The following is a 16,648-nucleotide window of genomic DNA, read 5'->3' on the forward strand; positions in this document are numbered from 1 at the left end:
CTTGCCCCACCCCCTCTTCTGGGCTTCCACAGCACTCTGTTTCAGCCCATCAGAGCATTTATCACTGTGTGTGTTAATTACGGGACTGTATCTTCTTCACTCAGGACGTAATCACTGTGCTGGCACCTGGAAGATGTCCCATAAATACTTACAAAGCACCAGACACCGCGTTAGATAGACAGGGTATAAAGATGAAAAACCAGATCCTGAGTTCACTATCAATACAGTGTAAAACGGCTATGAAGGAGGGGTGTTCAGGATATCAGGGGCTTGAAGAGAGCTCTCTAAGTCAGCCTGGAAGCAGGATGAGTGACAAGGAAGAAATAAAGGATATGCCTAGGCTAAGTCTTCAAGGTTAAATAAGAGCTAACTGGTAAAGAAGAGAGAAAGGATTCCAGATGGGACGAAAACAAAGGAGCAAGAGAAGACAAGGTGGACCTGAGGAACTCCAAGTAGTCTGGAATGTGCAAACCTCAGCACGCATCAGAATCAATGGGGGGCTTATTAACATACAAATTGCTGGACCCCACCCCCAGTTTGTGATTCAGTAGGCATGGCATATGGCCCCAAAATATGCACTTCAAACAAGTTTTCCAGTGACATCACTGCTACTCCTGGCCCTAGGACCACACTTTGAGAACCACTGGTATAGTGAGACACAGAGGGCACGTGGAGCAGGAGCAGCAGACAGTTTGGAGCAACATGGGAGGTGACGTAGGGGGTTAAAAATCATATATATGATGCCACAGGATTTGGCACCGAAGGATCTTAAGCAGAGTTTATTTTAGAAAGATGGTAATACGTAACATTAACAGAGCACTAGACTTCAATGCAGCAGCTGCTAGTCATATGTGGCTATTTCACTTGTTACAATTAAATAAAACTTTAATTTAAGTTCTACAGTCAACCAGCCATACTTCATGAGCTCAAGAACCACATACGGCTAGTGGTTACTGCTTTGAGTACAGGTATAAAACAGTCCACCATCGTACAAAGCTCTATTAGACAACACTGATGTACATTACATTAACTCGTTAAACCTTCACTACTTCATTATGAGAGAAGTACTGTATTATCCCCATTCTATAAAAAGAAATGTGGCAAAGAAAGATTAAGCAAATTACCCAAGGTCATAAGGCAAGTAGTACCCACAAGGGATGCAAACCCGGATGGTCTGGTTTTTGAGCCTGTGTTCTTAACTGCTTCTTGATAAGATCATTCTTGGCAATAATGTGAACTAGGAGATGATACTGGAGGAAGGAAAACCAGTAAGGAAGCTACTACACTAAGTCAGGAGAGAAACGATGAGGACCTTCACCAAGAGAGTAGCAGCTAGAATGGAGAAAGGGCTCATTAATAGAGATGTTAAAGCGGTAGAAAAGACTGGGGATGGACTAGAACTGAATCCAAAAGAGGTGCAAGTGAGGCGTTAGAAGATGGCACCAAAGTTCCTGTTTTAGGAATCAGAGTCAATGGCAATGCCTCTCACCACAGTAAAAAATCAAAAGAGCAAGCTGAAGGAGGGTGATAAACTCTTTCTGGGTCATCATGAATTTGAAGTGACTGAGATTAAGACACTACACTACACAGTGGGATATGTAAGTCCAGAGCTCAAAAGAGAGATTTGGTTTAAGATATGAATTTAGAGTCATCAGTATAGAGAAGGTACGTCTAGAGATAACTCAGGAAGGTTAAAACAATAAGCAGACAAAGAACAGAACCTTAGGGAATCCAACATGTAAGCTACAGGCAAAAGATAAAAAGTCAGTAAACGGAAAATGAATCACCAGAAAGATGGGAGGAGTGGGGGAAGACCTAGAAAAGAATTATCCCAGAGGTCAAGGGAAGAGAGGAGTAAACAAATGCTAAGTGCTGCTGAGAGGTCAGGTTAAGATAAAGACTGAAAACTGTCCACAAGAGCTGTTTCAGACGGCGTTAGGGCCAAAGGCCAGATTGCAACAGATCTGGAACAACTGTAGACTTTTTTCCAAGAAGTTTCAAAACCAAGGGAAGGAGACAGGGTGTAGATGGAGAGAAGAATCTGGAGCAGTGTTCCTTCTGTTCTGACTTGATGGCAGAGACTCCTCCACGCTAAGGGGCAAAGAGCGAAAAGACTGGAACACTTGATGGAGCAAGGTTCCTAAGGCAGGAAAGAGCAGGATCCTGCACATAAACAGAGGTATTACCTCTAGACGCTTCTTTCACGTCCTCTGAAGGGGTAGTAAAGGGGGTAAAAGTAAGTACAGATGTATTTAGGGTAGTGTGGGAAGGGTAAAGCTGGATGAGCTCATATGGTCAGAGAGATTCTCTTCTCTCTATGAAGTAGGATCCAGGAGTATCTGCTGAAAATGAGAGAGGCAAAAGGGTTGGGGGGAATATTGAACTGCTGCAGAGAAAACAGACTACAGACACAGACGTACATCCCCAAGCAGAGGACAGAGCTGAGATTAGAGGCCACAAACTTGCAAGTGGCACCCTACCAGTGGGTTTGTGCCATTTTCTTCAAAATGATCGAGTCTCATAGAGGAGCAGGGAGAGGATGGCTGGCTTAATTTCAAGGTTGGGGTTTGCCAATTAGGTGCAGGAGTAAAGTGAGTAACTGCAATGATAAACCGTAGGGCCAAGCAATTAGAAGAAAAGCATTCATGGGGGGATAGGAGGGGTATCAGAATCACACAGGGAACCTTCTTTGAACTACATTCCCTATGGGAAACCTTGATGAGATCAAAGAGCAGGTGCAGCGCGAGCAAAAAGAGAAAAGTGGAAAATTAAGGCAGTTATGGTCACGGAGTAGAACAAAATTCAGGTTTTCAGAGGTACCCTGTCCTGGGTTCAAAGTGCGCTCATGAGAGTAGGTGTGAAATGTGCTGTTTCCTGTATCTGAATTTCAATCACTAGGCAATTCTGTCCCCTGACTCCCTCAGCCAGTTCCCACCACAGGACATGTTGGTTCGCTAGAGCAGTGGTTCTCAACCCTAGCTGCATATCAGATGCACGTGGAGACTTCAACAAACAAACAAACAAACTGAAATCTGGGCCCCACTGTTGGAGTCTAATTGGCTTCGCGGTTATTTTTTAAAGCTCTTCAGGTAATTCTAAAGTGGATTTAGTGTCAAGAACCATTGCTTTAGAAAGAACAGGTCTTTAGCTTTATGTTAGAGAATTAAAGGAAAACAGACTGGCATGAGAAGAAATGAAATAACTAAAGCAGGAAAATGGTGAAAGAGGATCTAAACCCTACAGTCAGATATTTAAAGATGTCCTGAATAGAAAAGTTAGGAAACTATTAAAGCACAGCATCATACTCAACACACACCCAAAAATGTAATAATGTTTCCCAGAGTTCTGCTATAGGTTCTACAAAGCTCAGGAGTTAAATGCTTCGCTGTAGCCAATGACTAAGAAAAAAGACAAACCTGCACTGTACTAAGCAGAAAGAACTGAAAACCAACACTGAACAACAGCTCTCTAGGTCAACTACAGTTCACAACTCCCTGGAGGAAAAGGCAGCCTACAGTAAAAGCATGATAATAATCTCATGTACATGGACTCCACCTCTTCTGCACAAGAGGTAAAGGAATCAGCTGTCTTCTTTCACATATACAGAGGTTTTAAGTTTTTTAGTCTGCCTGATTGTCTTTCTACAGCAGTCACTTTCTCCTTAACAAGTTTTACCAATAATCTTAAAACCACCTACTGCAAATCTAAATGCTACACTCCTATAATCTCTATGTTTAATTTAACCCTAAACCAAATAGTGCCATACTACTCTATCCAATTATTTTATAAGTAACTGTCCCCAATCTTAACCTTTATTTGCCACTTCCTAGTCTATTTGCTAAGTTTTACAACAAAGTAAAAGTTAAAAAGTAATGCAGAGATGAACGGTTAGTCATAAAGACCAAAAAAGACAAACATGACCTGTTGTCTGTTGCCTTCCCTGTAAGGTTTGTTTACTGGTATTACAAACTCACCCAGAACCAAGATACTATGTATACATAACAATGAGTGATAAACTGTACACTCCTAGGCCACCCATATTTAATGCCTTTAATGAGAATTACTTCATTAATTAATAGAAAGGCTTGTACCTTTCTATCTCCGTCTTAAATATTTTAAGTTCAAACCAATTACCCAAATCACTCGGACATCATCTGAGTTGTAGACTTTCTGAAAATCAGACTTAACTGGAAGTGGACATTTTTTTCAAAACTCAAGGAGTACTTTATCTCCCAGCATTAGGGTAGTTTAACATGTTCTCCTAATATTTAGCTAAAACAGAAGAAAACTTTCTAATTCCTCTAGTTTGGGTCATAAGAAAGCAGTCTTTTCCAAAAAAAAAAAAAAAAAAAAAAAACTGTTTCGACTTTCTGGAGTCTTCAAACACCGAAACAAGCAGATTTGCATATTTGTGGTTTACAAAAACCACCAAAATTCTCTACACCAGGGTTCATCCTATGGTTTCCATTAAGGAAGAGATTTCTAACAATGTTATTTTATACTCATTCCTCTCTAAAACTGTAAGACAGTACTACAGCCTAACGAAAAAAGCACAGAACCGAGAAGGGCCCGACCACTTCTCCCAGACGCAATTAACTTGCTGTGGGTCATTAAGCAAGACACTCAAATCTCTCTGGCCCTCAGTTTCTCTATTTGTGCAATAAGATTAGAATCATTTTTATGCAAGATTGCTACTGGCTTCAAGTTCTACAAAATGGAGATGATTCTACTCTTTATTTTTTCTAAGAATGTATCTATGCTTTGTAAGCATAATCCAAAATAAAAATTACATACCTTAATAAAAATGTATACTTTAATATAAAATATTAACATAAAACATACAAAATATAAATAAATGTATAAAATGTACTGTAATCAAAAAATATACCTTACTCAACACTATAGCCAGACTTATTTTTTCTTAGCAGGTCTTTTTCTTTAATTGCTAGCAGTTAAAAACTATTTTGACCCAGAATGGCATTCTGCAAATCTAAATGCTACACTCCTATAATCTCTATGCTTAATTTCGACCCTAAACCAAATAGGGCCACACTACGAACTGTTTCTTCACCTGTTCCCTAGTAAAGTTGAAAGTAATTCTTTTGACTTGAATTTACAGAGTTATGTACAGTGCTGATGAAAGCCATCTGTTGGGAACTTTGACTTTCCTGTCAAAAGGAGAAAACCAGAAGAAACAGCCTAGATTTTCCTGGGAACCAGCTGCAGCTGAATGAGTCCTAATCCTACTCCAGCTGGGAAAAGCAGAAGGGTGAAGTGGCTACTGGCTTAATTCATCTGCTGCAGATTCTTTATGAACTGACTCCACCCTTGAGTAGCCAACTGGTAAACAACTTTACCAGACTGAGGCTCTTAGTTAATCCCTATATGTAACAGTTACTTGGTTCTTTAAAAAATTTCAAATCAGAGCATGAAAAGTATTCAGTATTATAATTTTAAAAAACATTTCCCAGTTCACTAGAAACAAAATTTTTAACTCTAGTTTAACCAGCAAACTTGGCACCCAGATTCAGTCCTCTCACATATCTAAGAAACATGTCAGTGTAAATATACTTTATCCAGTATTCTAAATAGAAAGGGAAGATATATCTGTGAAGGAGATTCTTACAACCTCAAGAGGCCTGGAATGATACAATATTTTTTCCCCAGATTCGTTGCACAGTTCCTGTTATCTATTTGCTTTCATAGTATTAACAGTAAGTACAATGTAAAAAAGTGCTGGCCCATGTGTCCGAATGAACTGAATAAAAAACAGGCGGCAGAATAAGAAAATAATGTATTTTGCATATATTTATTTTCCATTTGGCATTTTATAAGAAACCATAATAAAAGCTTGTATTATTAAATAGCTGTTATATAAATATATCATGCCTATAAAACTTAACCATGTAAAGTTCTTCTGAGACTTCAATAAGAAAGTACATGTTAAAGCACTCAGAACAGTGCCCAACACACTGTTAGGCCTTAACAAATGTTAGCTATTAATAGGTTTCTACAAGCAACTGCTTACATTCCCTTGGCCTCTTGATACAGGATAAAGAAAGAGGTTAGAAGCCATTTGTAGTACTATCTGATGCCTTCATTAATTTCTTCCCTTTATTTCATCAATTTACAAGACGTTAGCCCAAGAATGAGTAAAGTGTTAGCAACTGTAACTGTAAGAAAAATGTTCAGGTTGTGTGCACTGGCTGGGTACAGAAGTTTGATCAGCAATGGCTAAATCAAAGGTTGCTTTAGTAGTTCAAGTTTTCTTTCAGGGTGTGTCATGGACTGAAAACTACCAAAGCACACAAAGCTCAAAGGCTAACTAGAAGACCAAAAAAGTATCTGTACAGGGACTTCCCTGGTGGCGCAGTGGTTAAGAATCCACCTGCAATTCAGGGGACATGGGTTCGAGCCCTGGTCCGGGAAGATCGCACATGCCGCGGGGCAACTAAGCCCGTGCGCCACAACTACTGAAGCCCACGCACCGCAACTACTGAGCCCGCGTGCCTAAAGCCCGTGCCCTGCAACAAGAGAAGCCACCACAATGAGAAGCCCACGCACCACAACGAAGAGTAGCCCCCACTCGCCGCAACTAGAGCCCGCACCCAGGAACGAAAACCCAACACAAACAAAAATAAAATTATTTAAAATATCTGTACAGTTGATTGTATTTAAATAAATATTGCATTACAAACATATCTCTGCCTGAGTTATTTTTAAATTTCTGTTTTGTTTTGGTTTTTTTAAATAGAACAAGTCTGCTGAGACAAAGTCAGTTTATATTAACCACGTTTATATTTAATCCACCTCAATGACTTGTTAGTAACGAATTTTTATTTCTAGCCAGCTTCTCCTCAGAAACCAGGACATTTAAGAGTCACCAAAAAATGGTATAAACAATGATGTAAGAAATGTACAATTATTGTAATTATAATTAATGTAATTAATTATAATTTAAGAAAATATAACTATTGAGATCAATCAGTTGCAAACTCGGTGACATTACAAAATCTACAATATTCATGTCGCTGTACCCTTGCCATTACTTGAAAAATAAAGTCAACTACGCGAGGTTAGGATAATTTTCGCTAAAATAATCCTTCTTCACTTAAAGACTGATACAGTTGGCATTATCCTCCATTCCCTCCCCCATGATGTAAGAATTAAAACTTGCAACTTAAAGAGTTTCCCAATAATTTTACTATGAAATACACTTCCTTGCATGCTCTCATAAGGATTTTTAAATTGAGAACTTCTTCCACTTTTTACTACTGATGTATCTCTTCCCAACTTTTTTGCAGCACCTTTGCTTTGCAGTTTTTTGGTGTGCGTGTCTTTTTTTTTTAAATAGACAATCATTCTGCCAAGCAGTCAACACACCCCTGAATTTAATAGCATGGACAATTACTATAAAGTATGATAGCAACAAAATATCTGAAAACGACATTACCAAGCTTACATTTATAAACAATTTTATCATATCACTGTTCTAACACATAATATGTGAAACAATTTTACAACAAAGGCCATTTCCAAATAGCTAAATCAAAACTATCATTCTTAACTCTCGTAACCTGAAAACATATTTCCATTCTAATCAGCATCTCTACATCAAATACCAAAGTTCCTGTCAAAGCCCCTTTTATTCTATGAATTTAAAATGCCAAGTTCCAGTAACACAAAATAATCTGGACTGCACTAAGAGTTTACTGAATTGTGATATAACTTATATTAGAAGGCTAGTATTTATCACTTGATCTTTCTGCTCCAAGTCACCTAAATAATAACATTAATAACCTAATGGGTAATAAGCTAAACAATAACATTAGCTGACAATATCTTCTCTTCCTTTCCCAAGTGGAATGCTTCAGTAAAATATAATTCTGTTCCACAATACTCCACAGACTAACAACACTTTCCTGATGTGGCTGATTACCATAAGCGTATAGTTTTCTGTACTAGTAATATGGAACATAAGCTTTAGATGTTCAAGTAAATTATTGTGTGTAAAATGAACCCAGAAATTTGAAATGAAGGTGAAAATTACTCCTGAAAGGGAAATGGATCCTTCCAAGACTCAGTGTCCAAAGTAATTCTTTTAATGGACCATTAGAATCTCAAATAATAATTAGCCTCACCCAAGAAACATCTCATTCTTTCTCAGAGATTCACAATACCTAATTGTTACCAAAAAAAAAAAATAGTGAATGCAAAAAACTAAAAGTTTTATTTCATAAGCTAAACAAACACTGCAAAAAAGTTATTTCATATTTCTATGCCTTAATCCCCAACAGGACCTAAACCCTAAATGCACTGTTCATGGTAGACACCTAAATGCTTACTGAATAAATAATGAATAAATGAAGTAAATGAACAAATTATCTTACAGTAATATCTGTATTTCAAAAATAAAAGAAATTTGCAAGGAGGACGTTATTATTTAAGCTAGTTACACACTATCACCCTCACCTATATCCCATAATTCAAGGGAAAGCAACATTTTGTCCCAAATGAAAGCACTCTATTACAGCCACGCAACCAATCCCAAACTACTAATCAGAAGACTTCAGTGACATCTGAAAGGAAAATGAAACACAGAAAATATCTTTAAAAAAAAAAAAGTCAAGTAGACCAAACTTTTTTTAATTTATGGACCTCAGGTATAGAAAACTAGATTATTCATAATCTCTGGTTTCTGATACATTCTTAGTCCTGCTTCAAAGTCAATTTTAGAATTCATTCTATGACAGAAAGAGAAAAAAGGGACGCAGACAGTGAACTGGGAACGGGGGTGGGGGTGGGGGAAACGTCCTTTTACAATCAGAGAACGTGCCTTGAAGTGAACACCAAGAACATTTACAATTGTGTACTTGAACGCGGTGACAGGCATTATACCCAACAACTCCCAAGAGGCAGTAGGTATCGCTGTCACAGAGACTCTGGAGCCAGAATGCCCAAGTCCAAAACCTAGCTGTCACCTAATATCTCTGTAACTCGGACAAGTTACTGAACCTCTTTTATGCCTCAGTTTCTCCCTCTGTAAAACAACAGTACCTATCTCATTAAGTTGTATGAGGATTAAACGAGTTAATATATGCCTGGCTGATACAGTATAAATACATCATCAAGTTAAAGAAACTCACCATCAACTACAACACCCTGAAGTTAGTACAGCAAATCTCCCTTATAACATGGTTAAAAACTTTTATATCACAGTATCTCCAGATTCTCCATCAAGTGAAAACACACTTAAGTTCAAGTGTCTTCACAAAAACTCTTAAAAATATTTCTGTGCAGCTATCTCACCAAAAACAGCAAAACAAACACCGCTCAGTGGCTGAAAAGTTAACGTACAGTTCCTTCCAAAGGTTAATATCACAATAAAAGTTAGAACCGTATAGAAGAAAGTAAAGAAGAACGTACTCAGGCCGCTCCATAGTCCCTGAACTTCATCTCTCACCCACAGCTGAGCAGACCAGTAGGTACACATGCACTCCAGAGCAGGTAAGGCCACCGCAGCTCCAAGCAGAGCGCCTGGCCCACAGTAAGTGCTCAGTAACTATTTGCTGAATTAATTAATGCCCTAAAAGTGAAACTACTTCTAGCCTACACTTTCTTTTCTCCACCCCTGTCAAATATAATCTGGATAATTTTTTTAAGAATATCTAGGTTTTCATAACAGCAAATCAATCAATTCCAAATGGGAAATGATGGGACAGTTTTTTTTTTAAAAAAAGAGGAAAGTAGTTAAATACAACAAAAGGAACAAACATAATCTGTTCATAGGAGGAATACTTCCTTGCCCTAGAGTTTACTGTATTATGATTTTTAATGTGAGCTTTTCATATCTTTGGGGAAAGTCATGCACAAAACTTAACCACTGAAAATAAGACTCCATTCAAAAATATATAACAGATCTCATCAACTCTAATTTTGTAGATACTATCATAAGTTTGTTTCCCAATCAGACCAGTACAAATACACAAAAGTCTACTCAGCGAAACACAATTTTTCCAAGTTTAGTTACTTTGGTTAACAATACTGTATATTAAAGTTATATAAACCAAAGAGATGTTTCTAACCAAAGCAAACCAGCAGATCTCTACTGGATTAAACATTTTTTTAATGCAAAGGTCTCAGGCTCAGCTGCAAAATAAGGATTGCTGGAGTAGATGGTTCTTAAAGGTCCCTTTCAAAAGTAAAATCCTAGCGGGACCTCCCCGGACACGGGTTCGAGCCCTGGTCCGGGAAGATGCCACATGCCGCGGAGCAACTAAACCCGTGCGCCACAACTACTGAGCCTGCACTCTAGAGCCCTCGAACCACAACTACTGAGCCGGTGAGCCACAATTACTGAAGCATGCGTGCCTAGAGCCAGTGCTCCACAACAAGAGAAGCCACCGCAATGAGAAGCCCGTGCACCGCAACCAAGAGTAGCCCCCGCTCGCCGCAACTAGAGAAAGCCCATGTGCAGCAACGAAGAGCCAACACAGCCAAAAATAAATAAATAAAATTAAAAAAAAAAAAAGTAAAATCCTAGGGTGACAGGACTCAGTTTAGTCCTACACTGTACTATACTGACTAACTTTAAAAAAATATGCACTACTGACATTTTATGTATGGCTAATATTTTTAAAAATTAAAATATCTTATTCAAGCAAGGAAAATTATAATAAACACAAGCACCCAGGTGTTCTAACAAAAATTTATAATACCCAATTCACAGATATGACACTGAATTCATTCTAAACTTTAAATTATTTCCTGTCTCCATGCACTAAACCTGTAGACACCTGATAAGTTGTTGGAATCGTTATATTTAATTTCAGCTATGTGATCAAGAAACAGTTCTTACAGATAAGTCCTTACAGCACTGAACTGCAGAATAAAGTATTTCAGTTACCTGTCCACCTTGAATTTTCAATACTACACCTTTAATAAATGCTCCAATGATACAGAACCATGTTATGAATGGAATTGCCTACTAATCCACGACTCCATCAGAATCATTTTAAGGGTAGTAACAGTAAGATAATGCTTCTATTTCAAAGTTCACAGGGAAAATTGAACCTTAAAATAGATCTCTAAAACCTTCATCCCCCCCCAAAAAAAAAACCTGTTCATTTTCAGTTGCTATTTAAACAAAAATCTACTGGTGGGTCACTAACTGCAATGAATTTAGATCAAATCTCAAATATTTTAAAATACATTCAATGTTAACTTTAGAATCTTAACACCCTAGAAGTAGCCTCCATGATCTTAGGCAAAATGAAGATGATGTTACTGGTGTACACTAAGGTGTGCAACAACTTAAAGTACAGCCACTCCCCACAGAACCACAATGCAGAACACCGGAAATAAATTCACAGCTAAGACACCAGGTCAACGTACAAAAGAGCTCCTAACAAAACTCTCCTCATCCTCGAATGTCTATTTAAGGGCCAAGATTGGCTGTTAAGAAGACATACTTTCAACGGTACAAAATAACGGCATAAAACACACAGCACAGTAAAGTATACCATTTGTGTATCAAGACGCCGGACTCCCCAGAACTTTAGGAACATAGGCTACTGTATTCCTGACGCATGCAGTTACACCTGTCGTAAATAATAACGTTTAGGACTTCATCATATGCAAAAAATAATGCATGACCAAAACTTAGAATACAAAGAGCAGAAATAAGAATTGCTAAATCTGCTTAGCCACTACTATGGGCAGGATAATCGGTCTCATTCCTGTCTAGTAATCGGCAACAAAACGGAAAAAAGAGAGAAGACAGGTTCTTAGAGTCTCCAGCATTTGGCTGCTCATCAACCTCAGCAGTAAAGTATTAGAAGAACTTCTATGTAACAGGTTTAAAGTCGTGTGCTACTTTTTAATTCTAATCTAGGTATGTCCTTTTAGGCAGAGCAATACTCTACACTTTGAATCTTAGGCATCAAATATGTCAAAGTATCAGAACAATGAGCATCCACTGAGTTCTCACGCCTAGAATTCACCAATAAAAAGCAGGAGGTGATGATTCAACAAAAGGCCCCAAACACCAACGGTAACTTCTATTCAGCTTCCTAGCAATGTGGCTTTGCAGCATGCTGTATCATCAGCTCTGCGAACACTGACGCATGGGCCATTCTTACCTTATCCTTTTCATGTGGAAGGAGTGACACTGGAGGTAAAGAAGAAAGAGACTCACAACTCTCTTTCCCATCCACAGGGGTTGCCTTAGTGTTGAGCCGATAAAGAGGTCCATCCTTCAGGAGTCTGCCGTGGCCAACGGCGCGTTTAACAGCCAATCGTAACTGCTGGTGAAAGCCAGACGCAGCACCGCCTCCAAACAAGGCAGACACATCCTTCTGACCTTTCAAAAAACGTTCAATGCTTTTCAAGGTGGAGCCACCGGACTCTGCCAAGCCCTCGACTGCCCGCTTGATCAGTTTATTCCAATCTACATTTTGTTTATTATCCACTTTTCCATGATTTCGAGGTTTAGGAAGTGCTATTCGCCCAGGATTATCAGGATCTTTATAGGAATTGAGTCCTTTATTTGAGACTTTCAAAATTGTTCCATCTTTGACGCTCAACTCCAATTGTTCTAAAACAGTTTTGCGATCCAAGCCATGGGATGAAGACACTGCATTGCATATCCTTTCTTCGGAAGGACGCTGTTTTTGCTTCTTCACTTTTTTGATGGCCTCCAAAATCCACTCCGTATACAGCGGGTTGGCGAGTTTTACCATGGTGAAGGATTCTGTATATCCATAGAGTCGTTATCCCTTATCCTGATGCTGAGTAAGTTTTACACCATGGAAAACAACATTCCCGGAGGCTGGGAACCAGTTAACCATAGCATACAAGTTTTCTGGCCTGAGTCCTTCCTCCTTTCACAAAACAGAGTGCCTCCCCACTTTTACTTTAGAAACCAAAACAACCTGTTATCTGAAATATCTTCAAACTTCTCAACAAACTTCTCAATAGCACCACACATGGGTCTGTTCATAAAGTTGTAAGAACTCAAGAACATCTCATTCCCAGCAGAAAAATGTGCATCTTATGCCTGGAAAACAATTAAAACAAGGTCAGTTTCCTATCAAGGCCCATTTTATAAATACACTGGAACTGAAACATCCTAGTCTTTAAAGCACTCAAACAGTGTTCACTGAGCACCGGTAGGAGTTTGATCATGTTTCTATCAACATTCCAAAACGATCATGTATGTAAAGCACTGGGAAAATGAAGAAAAGGAAACAAAGATAAAAAAATGAGGATACAATGAGGAAACAAGACAGATGCACTGTGAATGACCTCAGGCTACAACTGACCAGAGGGGTGCTGGCTACTCTGCCCTCCACAATCTCTGCTCACCAGTCTATGAATTGAAACTCTTCCTTGACATCTTTCTCCAAGAAACTATTCAGCACTTCAACAAGTATCTAGATTAGCAGAAAGAATCCTGCAATAAAAGTAAGAGTGAAACTTTCATCTTTCAAAATTCCAGACATTCAGACTGGATGAAAACAGTCCATAGATGGACAGAAAACCATTGAGAACATTTTAACTATTGCATATAGTAAAAGAATCAAATACAATTTCCACAAACCAAGTGCACATTTTAAGTACGATATTACTTTCAACATTCCAAGTGGAAACAAAATTAACACTGAAAATAGTCAAGTGCGAAAAGTGTTCAAAGAATTTTTTAAAATTCCAATTTCATTCAAACTTTAGGAATCACATGCTGATAAGCTTCTCCTAGTAACCTTCAATATACTGGAGAGAGTCCAACAACTGTCAAAATGTTCATAACCAATCTACAGACACAGCAGCTAGAAATGAGAATGGCCCAGAATCACTGGGTTCAAATGTACACACTATATATCAAATGTACAGCACAGGAGAATAATGTATTGCCTGTTTGTAGTCTAAAGAGAAGATGACCTCGTAAAGATTCAAGACTGCTGTCCTGAAATGAACATTAATGAATAAGACACCAATATATACGTATGCACACACACATCTATGTATGCACACACACACACACACACACACATACATTGCCTCTCCAGGATCAAAGTCAGTATTCTTTCAGACAAAAGAATCTGGCAGATACAAATCTTTTTGAAAATCACCAAAATAATGAATTCCGAATCTAATAACTTCTTTGCTTCCAAAAATAAATTTACCTTTACCTAAATGTTTTTTTAGAACTCCTGGTACTCTGAGGAGCACTTACAACATAAACATCCTAGAAAAATGGCTCCCACAGTAATCGTTCTTCCGAGTGCCTCTAAAATCAAAAGGAAAACTAACAGATATGAAGAAACTGATAGTACTACTAACTCTGATAAGAAAGAAAAGGCTGAAGGAAACACGCAAAACCTGAGCCAAGACTTCTTTTTAAATTAGCTGACTGAAAAGCAGCCCCCCGAGAGAAGAACTCAGCTTCACCGTGGTGAGACTCTCGAGAGGGCAGAAATCATGGTATTATTACTCGGAGTCAGTGCATTACGGAGGCATTAACGCTACAATGAAATGAGAGGCTTCAGCCCGAGTTGCAGACGCTGGGTCCGTCCTGGCTGCTTAACCTCGCAGGTGAGAGAACGAAGGACAGTCACCCGCGGTCTCTCGGGCCGGGCTGCGCACGGGTCTCCAGGTCTTCAGCAAGCGAAGCGCCTGCAGACCTGAGCTTTAACTCCGGGAAAGTACCCCGGCGGCCGGTGAGAAAGTGCAGCTCGCCTCCAGCACTCCTTCCCCGGCCTCCATCCCCCACCCCTCCCCGCGAACGCCTCTTCGCGCTCTATTTTTAAAGGGCGAGAAACTTCAGAAACTTGCAACGGCACCAGCCCGCGGCTTGCCGACGGGGAGTCGGCGGCTCCCACCGGACGGGAACGGAACCCGAGGACGAAGTTAACAATGAAATCACGTGAAAGAGTTGAGAGCCGCACATCTGCGCTCCCAGCTTCGCCGAAGCCGCGGCCGCCCGGAGGCCGGTCCCGTGCGGCGGGGCGCAGACGGGCCTGGCGGCTCCGCGCTGACAGGCGCCCGCCGCCCCCGGCGCCGGGGCTGACAGCCCGGCGCACACGCCGCCGCACGTGCGCCCTCCGCACCACAACACGGCCGCCTGTCACCCCGCGCCGCGCGACCGCAGGGGCCGAGCGCGAGCGCCGGGAGCGCGGGCGCAGGGGCCGGGCGGGCCGGGCGGCGGGCGCAGGAGCCAGGCCAGTGGGCGCGCCCCGAGGGAGAGCCGGCCGACCGCACGGCCCGCCCGCGGCTTCGCGGCCTGGGCCACCGCCGCCGCCCCCTCCCGGCTGCCCGCTCCCCGGCTCCCCAGCCGAGCCCGGCCCGGGGCGGCGGCGGCGGCGCCGGCGGCGGCGCGCGGGCCGCGGGGCGGGGGAGCCGGGAGCCGGGCGCCGGCCGGGCGCGAGGGGGCGGCCGCGGCGCCCCAGCCCGAGGCCTGGCGCAGAGCAGCGGGAGGCGGTGCAGGCCGCGGCGGGGCCTGCAGCGGCCACCGGCCCCGCGAGGCAGCGAGGCGGGTCCCGGAGCGGCTCGGCCTCGGGCTTGACGGCCGGGGGCGGCCGGGGGCGGCCCCTCGACTACTTACCGGGGATGAAGAGCGCCGGGTAAGCGGGGCCCCGGGCCGGACCGCGGAGATGCCCCAAACTGACACGGCCGCCATCTTGGAGACAGTGAGCTCCGGCCGGGGGGAGGGGAGGCGAGGCGGCGGAACAGCCGCGGGGGGAGGGGAAGCGTCGCGAGGGAACGGCTGCCTGGGGGAGGGCGCGGGAACAGCCCGAGAGCGAGGCTAGCGGGAGGGGGAGGAAGGGGCAGCGCGGGAGGGGGACGGCCGAGGAGCGGGAAGAGCTGGGCCGAGAGCCGGGAAAGGCCGGAGGGCGGGGCGGGGCAGGAGGGAAGAGCCGGCCGGGCGGATCACGTGGGGCCGGTACAAAAGGCCAAAGCCAAAGCAGGAGGAGGACTGGAGGAGGCCGGCGGCCGGGGGCTCCTGCTCGCCCCTCTAGTGCGGTTGGGCCGGGCGGATAGCCGGGGCCGGAGGTGCTGTGTCCCCATTGCACAGCTGGGGAAGAGGAGGGTCGCGCCGGGGTGGGGAGGCATCAGTGCGGCGCGGAAATCCGGTAGGATCTGAACTCTGATGGCGCCTGTGTTTACCGTCACCGAGCCTCCCTCCTCACCGTGGTGCCCGCGCCCAGCTCCCACGGCGACTCCCCGGAACCGGGTCGGGAGCTGGGGCGGAGGGCGGGGAGGAGGCCGCCTCGCTTCATCATTCCCTGTCTGCGTGCATCTTCTCCCCACACATCCACCCCTTTGAGGGAAAATCAGTAGGTGCGAGGAGGAGGGGAAGGGTAGAAAGTTGGACGCCGTGTCGAGCCCTTTCACCACAATGACTTCATCCTCCCTACCCCGGGAGACTTGTTGGACCTCCCCAGAGCCATCTTTGTAGGGACCAGCGAAGGCTCGGTGGTGAGATCCGCACAGGTCACACAGCTGTCTGGTGGCACACTTCTGAGTTTGGAGCCTCCATCTGTCTAATGCCGACGCCTGTCTTGCACCTGTGCCCTACGCAGCACTGCTCTTGTCCGAATTTATGGCCGAGCTGCGGACTGGCACTTTTTATGGCCTGGCTGTCCTCTAC

General features: G+C 42.7%; 1 protein-coding gene across 1 annotated transcript in view; it reads right to left on the bottom strand.

Moving 5' to 3' along the window:
* The window catches only part of KAT6A (lysine acetyltransferase 6A), a 109,507-nt gene extending 93,822 nt beyond the window's left edge, over positions 1 to 15,685 (bottom strand). Inside the window, exons 1-2 of the mRNA XM_060085725.1 lie at positions 15,602 to 15,685; positions 12,141 to 13,057 (exon numbers count right to left, since the gene is read on the bottom strand). Coding sequence (XP_059941708.1) covers positions 12,141 to 12,740 — 600 coding nt within the window. The 5' untranslated portion in view covers positions 12,741 to 13,057; positions 15,602 to 15,685. The remainder of the gene's footprint in view (positions 1 to 12,140; positions 13,058 to 15,601) is intronic.
* Positions 15,686 to 16,648: the final 963 nt, after the last annotated feature.

Source organism: Mesoplodon densirostris, chromosome 20 (assembly GCF_025265405.1).
Source record: "Mesoplodon densirostris isolate mMesDen1 chromosome 20, mMesDen1 primary haplotype, whole genome shotgun sequence".
Classification (NCBI taxonomy): domain Eukaryota; kingdom Metazoa; phylum Chordata; class Mammalia; order Artiodactyla; family Ziphiidae; genus Mesoplodon; species Mesoplodon densirostris.